The sequence below is a fragment of the Balearica regulorum genome, chromosome Z (assembly GCF_011004875.1).
Source record: "Balearica regulorum gibbericeps isolate bBalReg1 chromosome Z, bBalReg1.pri, whole genome shotgun sequence".
Classification (NCBI taxonomy): Eukaryota; Metazoa; Chordata; class Aves; order Gruiformes; family Gruidae; genus Balearica; species Balearica regulorum.
Window position 1 is genome coordinate 49,800,453 of NC_046220.1, and position 13,175 is coordinate 49,813,627.

At 42.9% G+C, this 13,175-nt stretch overlaps 1 protein-coding gene across 2 annotated transcripts in view; it reads right to left on the reverse strand.

Moving 5' to 3' along the window:
* Nucleotides 1–6,831: 6,831 nt before the first annotated feature.
* The window catches only part of ADAMTSL1 (ADAMTS like 1), a 206,526-nt gene continuing 200,182 nt past the window's right edge, over nt 6,832–13,175 (reverse strand). Inside the window, exons 26-28 of one of the 2 annotated variants that reach the window (XM_075741113.1) lie at nt 12,828–12,937; nt 11,614–11,834; nt 6,832–10,020 (exon numbers count right to left, since the gene is read on the reverse strand). In XM_075741113.1, coding sequence (XP_075597228.1) covers nt 9,914–10,020; nt 11,614–11,834; nt 12,828–12,937 — 438 coding nt within the window. In that variant the 3' untranslated portion in view covers nt 6,832–9,913. The remainder of the gene's footprint in view (nt 10,021–11,613; nt 11,835–12,827; nt 12,938–13,175) is intronic. The other variant, XM_075741112.1, reaches the window with a different exon arrangement.

Here is a 13,175-nt window from a genome sequence, read left to right on the forward strand (position 1 = left end):
GCGCTGTCTGACTGCATGATGGGCTAGATCAGGAGACTAACCTGGCTGAAGGCAAATCAGTGTTTTAGTAAAGTTAAGACTCATTTATTTCATTTCCCTGAACCAATGCCCCACACAGTTGCACAATTACTGACTTAGGTGCAGGAGGTCAGTGCAGAAAGAAACACATGGCTCAGGTACCCCAGACTTGGCTTGGCTGGAACTGCTTCCCAAACAAGTTGTTCAATGCCTCTAAGTTTGGTGTTGCCCTGAAGCAGAGCCTTTGTGTGCTGCCTGACCTCTCCTGGAGGATGGGTTTGTTTAATTCTGTCTCTGTCAGCCGCCTCTTCTTCTCCTGAGTGGAGTGCTGATCACAAGGTGAGCCTGTCCACTGCATGGACAGGGCTGTGCCTCTGCTCCTCCTGGCCTCCTGTGCAGGCAGCAGTCCTCCCTTTGCTCTGTAATGCACTTAAAGCAACATCTTTCCAGCCTGCAGTCTAATTTTGATTAAAATGGGCAGTGTCAGTAGAAAGTCAGCATAAGAGAACACTATAAGTTGAGGGAGAATTCAGGTGCTTACAGAAAATAAAGATGGGCTACACCACAGTACACAGGATTTGGTTACTGTTTTCATCTAGAATGAATTTGTGGGTAAAGATGAGTAGAAGTTAGTTTTACCTTATATTTGTGCCAATTAAATTTAACTTAGAGAAGTCACAATCTCAGAAAGAAGGAAGTACAAGTTAGAAGCCCTGAAAAAAAAGCGTAAAAGGTCACTGAACTGCACTACAGGTTTGTGTAATTATTTTTGAAGTTACTTACAGGAGGAGGAAAATGAAATTATACTTGTGTGTATGGCAGAACTAGATGATAGATGCTAGTGCTAGATGAACTAGCACTTGTTCAGAAACCTCTCAGATGCTCTGTAGTGATCTTGCCTGTTTTGTGGGACAATGATGAGTGAAAAAAAAGACTACCTGCCTCTGGCCCAGCTTCCAGTGTTGGCAACAGCCTTGAGGAGCTCATGAAACACTCATGATGCAGCACAAGATAATACTTCTCACTCAGTGAACAAATGGGTGGAAAGAGGGGAGTCAGCTGTTACCAACCTCCTACTTCATTCATTGGTACTTTTGAAGAATGGATAATGGCATGAATACCTAAACACTGGCCGAAGTACAAAGGCTACTGTTGAAAAGTGTTTTGAAAGCCAAAATGCAAGGATGAAAGCAAGGGGCTTTGTTCTTGTCAGGGCTGAAAAAGGCATCCAGGGCAGTTGTACCATGAAGCAGGCAAAAAAGAACAGGTAGGATTGTGCTAAGCAACAATAGATGAAAACTGTCACTGCCAGAGCTAGTTACTACACTGGAATCAATTACTGTAATCATTGCCAAAAGACATCGGCTATGCACAGCAACAAGTTCCCTGTAAGTACACTGCAGAGCCTATTTGGAGGGATAGATTCTTCCTGCATGCCTGAAAACACAGAAGAGGAGATGTCACCAGTGCTACTGATCTCCAGCGCAAAGCACAATCTGCTAGGCAAGTCTTAAACATGAAAGCTGAATTGAGGAAACACATACAAACTACATTTTAGAAAGGCAGCAGCTTCCTGGAAGGTCCTGAATGTCTGCTCAGCCAGGAGGCAGGCAGGACTGTGGTTCCTGCCTGTGGAAAGTCTGAGCAAAAATTCCTCTGTCCTCAATGGGAAACAAAATAAAACAACCCCAAAAGAAACCGAGTTACCTGGAATCATGGGGGACATAACTAATCAGCTCAGTTTTGACTTGTGTAATACCAGCCTTTCAACCACGTTTGCCTGTAAGGACTGCAAACCCCAGTGCCTCACATCTGCAGGAGACAGTTGTTCCGTCTGGAGAAGATTTGCAGCTGGCAATAGGTGAGGAGTCAAAAAAATCAGTAAGTTGTATACTTATGGTCAAGAAATATGAACAGGCAGCAAATTTGTGAAAAGTTTACCACTACATACTCTAAAAGGGGCTTCAATCAATGCTATTTATTGCTAGACAGAACAAAGTGTCAGCAGCTCAAGTGTCTCAGAGCTATGAAGAAAGGATTGAAAGATAAGAGGTGTGCTTCAGCAAGGACTGAGGGTGTTCATATCACAGAGGGAAGCAATATTGATCTTGAGAATGGTACTCTGGAGACAGGAGGCAGCTGAACTTAATGTATGAAAAAGCAAACCCTTTATTCACAAGAAAAAAACCTGGACTTTCCTGTGGCATTGATAGGATCCCTCCAAAGGAGCCATGTCATCTCAGCTGGAAAGAGAAATTTGGGCAGAGAACTGCAGTCTGGGTTCACTGGGGTGGAAAACTTCCATAAAGAATTTTCCAAGCAGAGTTTGCTTTCAGCTGATCGTGCCACAAATCCCTCTTCCCCCTACTGTACTAGTGTGTCTCTGCTTCTTTCCCACATTGGAAGCAGTAGTTTGATGATTTGTGCCTCTCTTCTTGCTTTTGCGGGGAAATACTGCTTTGGGTCAACCTCATTTTCACTTCTCCATCTGCATGTCTGTCCCACAGATGTTTTGGGCTGCATTCAGCACGGAAGGAATAGGGTAACAAAGAGGCAATGGTGTGTTTGACTCTACATTCCCTGTTTCCACCAGCTCGCTAGCGCTGTACTTGCTTGTGCAGAGAACTGTCCCCAGACAGGCGAGAGTGCCGTCACACGGGCTCGAGGGGTCTGCTCTGCTGGGTGAGCAGGCCCCTGTTCTGTTTTGCTCTCTGCTAAAAAAGCAAAGTGCATGTAGGATCCTCCCTGCACAGCTGGATTTGATTTGCTGTGATTTGTATGTAGTGGATTAACAGTGAGATTTTTCTTTTTTTGGTAATAAAATCACTAGGTTGTATGCTATTAGTTGAAAACTGACTCCATCAGTGTTTCAGTAGGTGAAGTGTTTTAACAAGCATCCACCAAAGTCACGGGCTATTTATTTAAACCAATAATTCATGCTTTTTTAAAAAAGCAGCATGTTTAAAAGGGTGTGGGGGGAAGTCTCCATATAGCCCAAACCAAATTACTCCTCATCCCAACCATTAAGCGTTCCTCAAGAGAGAAGAAACCCGTCCTGGCTCCTCACTTGGAGAGCAAGCTGTTCCCGGCCTGTCTGGTGTGATCTTTCTGGTTCAGGTTTTATTATTGTGCTTTGCTACTGGCCCTGGGGAGTTTGTAAATGAACAAGGTTCAGACCTCATCCAAGACCTAGAAGCAGCAGACTGCTTTACTTTATAGTGTTAAAGAGGGCAGTAGTAGGGAGTGGTTTCCTATGCCCATGTCGTCTTAAGCATGTGTGGATAACTATATGCTTACTGTGCAATCATTCACATCCTGCTGCTGCTTAAACAAACAGTATTTATGCGTAGCCAGAGTATAACCCTCTGGTGTCCCCTTCCTTTTTAGCCACATAAAACTACATACTTTTATGTATATCTACACAAATATAAAGCTTTTCTTTGCAAAGGGCTTAAAGGCTTAGGCAACACTCTTGTTTTTCCCTTTCTGCCCCTCTCCTAAGAGGTAAGCAGTGTGTTAGTGGGAAGGATGGAGAACTGCAACCTGAACAAGAAGCACACCATTTGTTCATTGTTTTGGCTTCTAAGCCGTGGTTGTCAGAGTTTCACAAACCCTATCCTTTGCCCATGCCAGCTGAATTGCCTCCCTGCTCCTCCTTGGTTGCAGAGCACTTCCTCTGCCTGCAGAGAGGAGTCTCCTGCCCAGGCTGTGTTCAGCTGGGGCCTCAGCCACTGTGGTCCTGCCTGCTGTGCTCCAGCCCTCCTGTAGCCACAGGGACTTCACCAAAAGCCTGGTCTTTCAGCTGGTACCCAGGAAATCAGTGTGTGGGCAAGCATGGAGGTGCCCTGTAAGGCATGAATGCTACCTGTGGTGAAGGATGAGCATTGTGTGGTACTAGGGTCGCTTTTGTTGTGTGAGCTTAGTGCTGATGCCACAGTAGCTTTACTGACATGCTGTGCAGAGGAATCTGGCCTTTAGAAACATGGTGCCCATCTTCCTCAAAACCTGTTACCTTTGCTGACAGAGGTAGTCGTTTTGAAGGGAGCGTGGAAGGAGCATGTTAGGATGGAATTTCTCCTTGGAAAGAAGTAATGTTTAATAATTAAATTTAGCAATTAAACCAGCTGTCAGGGTCAAAGACCTGCAGAGCTCTTTGGAGCTACGTAAGCAAGTGAGGGGAGAAGGAGTGGCTCTGGGCTCTTGTCACTGGCACAGTGAAGTGCCAAGGAGAAATGGGTGTGCAATGGGTGATGCAATGCTGCATTGCTCCTTCCCATCTGCCACACTTCATGGACAATTACATGTGCAATTCAGAACAGCCTGAGACAGTATAAGTTGCACATGGTACAGATTGCTATAGACTTGAAGAGGAGCATTAAAGACATTCCCACACAATCCCATTTCTGTGTGAAGTAAGTGTGTGCTCCCAACATGTGTGCTCATCAGTCACAGTGCCAAAGGCAGGCACCAGTGTAAAGCTGGTATGTGTGAAGGGTAGTGCACATCCAGGGGGCTTCCTGCTTTAAAAGCAAAACAAGATTCTCATGAGAGTGAGTCGCGTCTGATTGTGGTTATAGTTGGTGATATTGGCAGCAAATATTTCAACTTTCACACTTTATTACTTCATGCTGCCAGCCACTTTCCATGTCAGTGATAGGATATATGGTTTGCCCTATGTATCTCTAGCAATAGTACTTATAAACAGATTTTGTTTCATCTTATTTCAGGTTTTTTGTTGATTTTTTTTTAATTGGTTAGAAGCCATTTTTTGCTGTGCTAACCTTATTTTTCCCTGCACAAAGCCTTCTTTATATGAGCATGAGCTGGTTTACAAACTCAGATCAGTGAGGTGTCATCGTTGATGATTCTGTTTTAAACACATTTCAGGAGCTATTTTGTGCTCTGTTTAGTCTGTTTCTTTTTTTCATTTGAAAGAAACTCTTCCAGAGCGACCCTGCTGATACTTCTCCAATGCTAAGGCACTAGTATACTCTCAGCCTTGCTGCCTCAGCCACCCAAAATGCATTGGGTGGCCTGGTAGAAGGGCTGGAGTCTGTGATTTCATGGACTTTCAGTCTTCACCAGTGATCACTGAATGAAAGATAAGGCTGAGCACCATATTTGCTTCTCAGAGGGACAGATGGAGAATAAAATGTATTGTGTTCACGTCTTCATGTGTGAAGTTGAGAATGGGAGCAAGTAAAGTTTATCTCAGCAGAAAGGCAGGGGAGGAAATAAATAAGTCTTATAATCAGGAGATGCCAAGACATGGCTTTCCCCCTTATACATCTGAATAAATAGTATGTTAGGCTGCATATTATTGAAATGACTTAGTGAGAACTTTATATCAAAATTTTATGAAAATGACTATCTATATGACCAGGTTTTAGATTTGATTCTATTGACTGGAGGGGAGATGTTGGGTGGAGACAATGAAAAGCAATGTGGGTGAAAGTGATGATTAACCAATATTCTTTTAGTGTGAGAAATGTGTAAGATCAATAGAAAAAGGATGTCAGGTTGTCTCTTTCATTTTTTTTTTGCAAACTAAAGTATTTGACATTTTCTCTGGTTTAGTTTCCACAAATAAAAGCTGAGTATGACAGTTAATACATAACACTGTTGATAAATATACACACACCTTTAAACAAGAGGATCAAGGGAATGGTTAAATTGATGATTCCCAGACTGTGGTCTGCAGCTAATATGCAGAGCCATCGTTAGCATTAGCAATTCTGAGCTCAAAATAGTTTGAAAGCTTTTGTGTTAAAAAATAGATCCTTGAATGAATTAAGTTAATTCATTCAATTACTAGCTGAAATGATCAGGGACTTGCTGACAACTGCCATAAGAACTTATGAGGCTTCCTACAGTCCTAAAAATCTGGAAGAGAGTAAGCACTTGGTTCACATTTTTCAACAAATAGAAGTGTCAGCTTATGCTGATGTAGAATAATTAAATTTATTTATGAATCAGTGTTTGGACACCAAACAGATAGTAAGGTGATCACTAGCTTTTTGTTTGATAGGGTAGCTTGCAAAAAGGGTCACTTAAAACTTTAAAAAAAACAAAAAAAAGCTTCAAATGCAGACCATATGACTTTAGCCATATAGTAGGAAAAAAATTTCCAGCTAAAGGTTACTTTGGAAAATGTGTATGGCTTCTATGGCTTTAAGAGCATGTATGCAGACATACACGCCTGGAGTAGTCTAGCTGTGCTTACCTTGCCACATAACACAGGGCAGGAGTAGGTTTCCTGTGAGGAACCTTTTGGCATTGCATTTTTCTGCTTCTTGCAGAACTGTTCTTCTTCCTTAAGGAAAATTAGTAGGGAGAACAAAACTGGAAGCTTGCTTTGAAGGTTTTGAAGGCTTTCTGACTTGACTGGTAACGAGAGCCATATGCATAAGAAGAGAATAATTATTCTCCTCAGAACCGAAGGTGGCCTGCTGTTCATTTTGCATCAACACCAGCTTATATAATTCTTGTACTCAAAATGAATGACCGAATTCCCATTGTCTTCAGTACTGTTGCATGGAAGTCTCAGGTCTGGTCTTTGGCTTGCACGCTGTGTGTGTTTATATACGTGTGAGGTATTATTTACCTGCAGTGTAAGTGTCTAAAAAGCATATGCAGGAACATCATACTAGGAAAACTTGAGTAAATCACAGCAAAATCACTGTTCCCTTTCAGAAAAGACATTTTATCATTTGTTGGAAAAGGGCAAGAGCAGAAACAGCTTAGTTTTCAAGACTTGATTTTGTCTTTGTTAAGAGAAAAAGCTTTTGCGTTTTTTTTTCTTTTGCCCCCCCCCCCCCATAATTCTGATCATTACCAGGGTTCCTTCTACATATACACTTGATGCTTCAAGCAGTTGCAAACTCCATTACTGAAGACAGCAGTGACCTATAAGGAAAGACAAGTAATAGGGTTGCTTCATGCCACAGGTTGCTGAGGAAAGTCACAATATGTCTTTAAGAACTGCTGCATAGAAGAAAAGGACTATACTTTTACTGATTTCCATGATCCTAGGACCAGCAGTGATGGCTTTATATTTCTGCAAGAGCAACAGAGGCAGAACATTAGCAAAAAAGAATGAAGCAAGGCAAATGGAGAATTGAAACAGACCTCCAAGACAGAGTGCATAATCTTAATGGCTGGAGACTTTTAAAAACAACATAAGACATCTTTCCCCAAGGCAGGTAGATCATGTACATACACTTTCTGTAATGGCTGTGTGCTGCTATCATAATACAGAATAAGGACAGAGCACTCCAACAGCTTTACTACTTTGTTTGGCTTTTGTTTTTAAGATTAATAAACAACATGTCAGACAGCAGTAGATAAATAAGTAACCTGCATTACTTGTACAAAAAGTTATATAAATACAAGTTTGCTGTTTTGTTTTCTTTTTAGAGAAAGAAAGTGTCCTTTCATAAAATATCCAGCAATCCTTTTCTTGACTGAGATGCTGCCAAGTTACAATTCAGAGGACAGACATATGAAATTAAATCCACACAGTGCCACAACACAGTGGACCCTCCAGATCTGATCCTTCGTGTTTATCCTATGCACAGTTACACAACAACTATTAATCATGGGTTCATCTGAATACGTTTTGCAATTAAACAAATGAAAACACTTCCTCTTACTGCTTTTTGTTAACTACTGTACTAGAAATATCCACCACATTGTCGTCGTCGTTGTCGTCATCATCATCATCATCATTATTATTATTATTATTGCTGTTAAGGAATTGTCCTTCATTCCATGCATAATTATCATTTCACAAGTTAAAAACATCATCCCTCCCTCATGTCATAGTCTATAAAGCACTCTGTGCACAGTGAAGCAGATCCCCAATTAAATGCAAATGCTATTAAAATTAAGAGAAATACACTATTACTGGTAATTTTAGAGGAACAAAATTATGGGGACATTTAAAAAACCCCAAAATAGTTTTATCTGAACAAAATAATGTACAATTATTAATATTGCACTTTTTGTACAAGAAATCCTAATAAATATACAGAAAAGATATACATTTACATACATAGAAAGACATTCTTTTTTTTTAAATAAAAAGTTACACTGATGCTTAGCAACACTATTTCTTGAAGACCCATTTATAGCAAGAGCGTTCGCTGCCAGATGTATTTTGAAGTAACCCAACTTGAGACAGTTTAATGTCATGAATCTGGCACTGACCTCGAAAGTGGACTCCCAGTTTTGCTGAAAAATCCACGTGTCATGGAAGCTGTAACACAGCAGTCCTTGAATAGCATTGCATTAACATACCACAAGGCATTAGCCCCACTTGGGGTGACAGGAGGGGCACAGCCGAGCCTTTAATTTAGAGATGGTCTTGAACCAAAGCCTCTGATCCAAATAGCTCTCCTTTAAAGTTTCATAATGCTCAAACCCCCTACTTTGCAGATCTCCTCTAACTTTAGGACCCTGTTCTGAGCAGAGCAGAGAGTGCCCAGGAACTAAAAGGACGAAGCACTTCACTGACTGAATAACCATTGCAGCTGGCCAGGAGGAAAGATTCACAGCAGGCAAAGTCACACTCTGGGTGTGATGTTTGAGCCTTGCATTTTAGATCGCATTTTCAGCATGTTATGCATGGGCTTAAAAATCTGCTGCTTTATAGCACCTGTTTTGTTGTGGGAGGCAGCTGGAGAGGAGCAAGCTTGTTAGAAATATTGGCATTAACCCTCTAGGGCTGATGTTGAATCCATTTTGTTTCCACTGAGTAGGAATAACCACAAGAAATCAGAATACATCTCCTTTCTACTACTTGTCCAAAAGGCTTGGCTGCCAGGAGAGAGAAATTTCATGTTAACAGGATAGGAAAACCCACTTCCTCAAGCTTCTTTCCAAAACTGCAGCTCTGAAAGCACCTGAACTCTGGGAACTGGTACTCCTCTCTTTTCCAGTAAGTGTTAGTAGGATGGAGTATGTGAAGTAGCTGCTGTTACCACTGACAATTACTCTCTTTCCTGCCTGTCCTCTCTACAGGACATTTGCAGGTTTGTACCACGGTCCATCAATATCAGGTCATACTTTCTGTCCTCCTCGATAATAATTAACACCACCACCCCACCTCTGTGCTGAAGGGAACACTCCTATCCCCAATCCTCCCTCACAAGAACAACCTGGGAACATTTTCAGGTGTGTTTTAGTCTCACTTATGTTACATGCCATCGTTCAACTTCCCTAGACACCAGATCCTCAAAGATTATGAGGATGTCCCACTGAAATCGTTTGAAGACCTGGCGTGAGAAGCAGACAGGGGTTTAGAAATTAAAAAATGAGTCCAATCTTGGATGTAACAGATAGGTTTATAAAGCAAAATCAAATACTTTTATTCTCAAAGTAGTCTAAGATATATGAAATATCTGTATACTGCATAGCTGAATGTTTAGTTTAGCCTTTTTAGTTTTTTTCCCTCCAATACCCTATGATCTGTTAAGCTGTTTGATAATTTTTTCATATTGTGGTGGTCCAATGTGATGCTAATTTTTACTCTAATCCACTTCCTCATTGTCTGTTGGTGTAGACCCAGACATGTACATGGATTCTGGGGCAGTCTCACTCCTCTCAGGTCCATTGATGGTGTCGTGGGGCTCACTGACTCTTTATGGTCTACCCTTATGACCGTGTTTTGCTCCATTCTGTCTCCCAGATTCATAGAAGGGAAAACTTGTCAAGTCCCTTTATGAGAATGATTTGGTAAAAGGTTTTCTTTTTTTTTTTTTTTTTTAAAGGGAAATAAATAAATAAAATGAAAAAAAAAAGAATTCCATTCCATTTATATTTTCTGTAAAAGTCCTTGCCTCAGTGAAGCAAAGGCTGCGATCCCCTTGTTCCTCCATGTTCATTGCTTCTGTCTTCAAGCTTTTCCACAAGTCCCACAGCAGCGTGACTTGAACTGGGTTAGCTGGCAGAGTTTGAGCTGCTTCACTTTCTCACAGTACCTTGTGGTGTCTCTGCACTCCACTGCCGAAGGGGAAACAAAAAGGAGAATTGGTGAGGAAGCAGTGAAAGAAGGATTTCTTACCTGAGAACATTCTTGGGATGGCCGAGAGGGGGACAAAACCACATTTGTGTTGGGTGGCCTCATGATGAGCACGAGCTTGACTTGCTGCAAAGGCTGAGCAGGGACTTCAAGCAGCCAAAGGCTGAAAGGAGAACGTGTTGGGCAGCCTTTGCTTTCAGAGCCTGGGGAGAGGGCTTCTAAGACTGCTCCAACGCTCTGTCAGTTTGTCATCTACTAGCATTTTAGGGAAGGTCTAGGAGTTTCATAACAGCTGTTAAACCAAAGATGAAGTAGTAAATAAAACTGAAAACTTATTTTAACACAGTAGCTCAAAGGCACTTTGGCCAGCCTTTTGCATTTGAGGGTACAGTGTGTGGGAATGCCACCTCAGCTGACCAGGTGTGCTGTGCTTTTCACATGTGTGTTGCAGAACACAACGTGGGAGGAATATGTTAAGATCGTTTTTGAACAATCCCAGGACTTGGGTCCTGTTATCATTTAGACAGTTTTTAAGATCCACAGCCTCATGCTTTTCAGCTCTGGATTGGAACGCTGTCCAGTACCCCTGCAAGAATCTTGGGTGTGTTGTTGCCTGAGGGACTCCCACTTCCCAGGCCAAGGCTGGAAAAGGGATCGTCACAGAGCAGTTGCACAGCCCTCTCTGGTGCCAATAAACTCCACTGGTATTTAGATGTGGGACATTTCTACATAGCAGGAAGAGGCTGGAGGGACAGCAAAGGTCTTGCTCAGTACCTGTAAGCTCCCTCAGCCCTTCCACTTCCATTAGGGCACCACAAATTCAGCTGACAGGTTTAGACCTGTGGAGTCTGCTTTGCTTCTACCAAGAGGGAGTCTCAGAGCTAGTGTGGCCCTAGGCAAGCACAGGCAGGTTCTTCTGCTGCTTCTGCAACAATTGCACAGCAGCTGGCTTGCATGCTAGAGGATGGGATCTGACCATCAAAATCAGCACAAGAAGTGGTGGACAGGGAAATGAAAAGATAGTGATTTAAACTTGTCCTGCCTGGTGTTTCCCAAGCGGATATTGCCATAGTGGAGCATTGTTTCCAGAGTCGCATAATCTGTTCTTTTTGGGTTTTTTTTGTTTTTTTTTTTAAATATTTGTAACTTTTCTAGTCCTTTGGTAGGCTCAATTAATTGCTTGTCACCTGAAAGCAAGCAGCCTCCACTTCAGGAATTCCCACCAACAACCTACCCACTCGATTTAGACTTGCTGTATTTTAACTACAGCCAGCAGCCTGTGATTTGTGTTTTTCTTTCTGTCTGTACCATTAATGGAAAGTTAAGACTGGATTAGCCCTTTCACACACTGTTAGCAAGGGGATGCAATCCCAGCGCTAACACCATTGCCAACAAACCGCAATGGGCACCATTCTCCCTGGGGCACTGAGTTTTGGACACTGCATCTTGCACATGTTCAGGCTTGAAGTTCCCCAGGATGCCCAGCTGCAAGGTCCGGTGCTGCATTTCTGAGACAGCTCTGCCTTATCTCTTCCCCGCATGCCACACTGCCTCCCCTCCTCTCAGCAATGTACCGTTTTCACAGGGCGTGATGTTGCAGCGTTGCCAGTTCGCTGGCCGTGGTCTCCAGGAGCAGTGATGCTCCAGCACGGGTTTGTTGGTGCGGACATGCAGGCAGTCCACGCGCCGGGACTGGAAGCCGTAGTTTCCACATGTAGCCGTGCAGACACTCCACAGACTGACCCTCCAGTGCACACCACAGACGTCAGTCCAGCAGTTCTGGGTGCTCAAAGGCCTGCAGGCAGGAGAGAGGGAGGGGTGACCCATCACCATGCTGCCTGGGGAGCAAGCGCACGCCACTCCATGTGCCATGCAAGCTCTGGGGACAGCAAGCCTTGCATATCCCAAATGCAATTCACTCAGAGCACCATATGGGTCAGGTCTTCAGCAGGTACGAGTGGGGGTAACTCCAGCGCACTGAAAGGCAGTTTGTAACTGCACTCAAGGGCCAGACCCTCAGCGGGCGCACACTGGTATAGCACTACTGGAGCTAAATGGACATTTGAACTATTTAAGGATTTGGCTGAAACGTCCTCTCCATGAAGTGCCAAACCAGAGGTCCACTAAAAAGATGCAATAAGTCAAGAGGTCACCACTAAGACCCAGCAGGGCTTTGTAACTTTTTTATGGCTTTACAGCCAGTGGGAACAAAAACGATTCTCTGAAACTCTCCTTTGCTCTTCAACGCAGTCTCACAGAAGATGCATAGGCACACTTGGTTACCACCTATTTGTCACACAGATAATTAAAATACATGAGTGGGAACCCAAGAGCCAATTATATTAATTTTCAGTCATGATCAGGCATTATTTACATACCTAGAGTCTCATGTAAAGTAAACATGTTTTTACAATGTTGACAGTGGAGTTTCTCTGCAGGAAAACAAAGCTGTGGAATCCCTTTTGTTCCCTAGTTAGAGCTTGTATTTACATAAGAGAGAAGGAAACTGGCAGCTTAAGAAGACATACCATAACCTTTCAGTCAGGATTTGCCATGCCTAGAAGACTTCCCAGTTGTTAGCCAACCACTGTTTTTTTCTGGGGTTCATAGGAACAAATAGTGAAGCCTGGGCTTAAGCCTAGTGAGATTTGTACCATGTAACTGTACGTGTTGCAGCATGACCTCTTTGTTACATACGGGAAACACAAAAGTTGTCAGTTAAGTCACCAGTCCGTTCAACATCTCTGCAAAGGGCAGTGGTTTCAGACATAAGAGATTCCCATCATACCTTGGTAAGGCACTGCATTGATCCGATGACACAGAAATCCCATCTTTGGTCTGGCAAAATACCTGTCTGTGCTGTACAGCCAGCCGTGGTCCAATGCAAGGCCTGTTACACTGTGAACACAGAAAAAATCACTTAAGGGAGGTAAAAGGCAGGACATATTCCCCTTTTATAAGACTGCTGGTGCAATAAAGCACATACCACCATGCAGTGACTGTTGAGCTCTCAGGAACTTCCTGCAGCTCTGCAGGCTTTGAAGGCTGAGTGCCCAGTCATCTTCTGCCCTACCTCACTCTCCTCCAGCAGCATTTCTATATTTGCTCTGTAGATTCATTACTTCTCCTCTTCAAG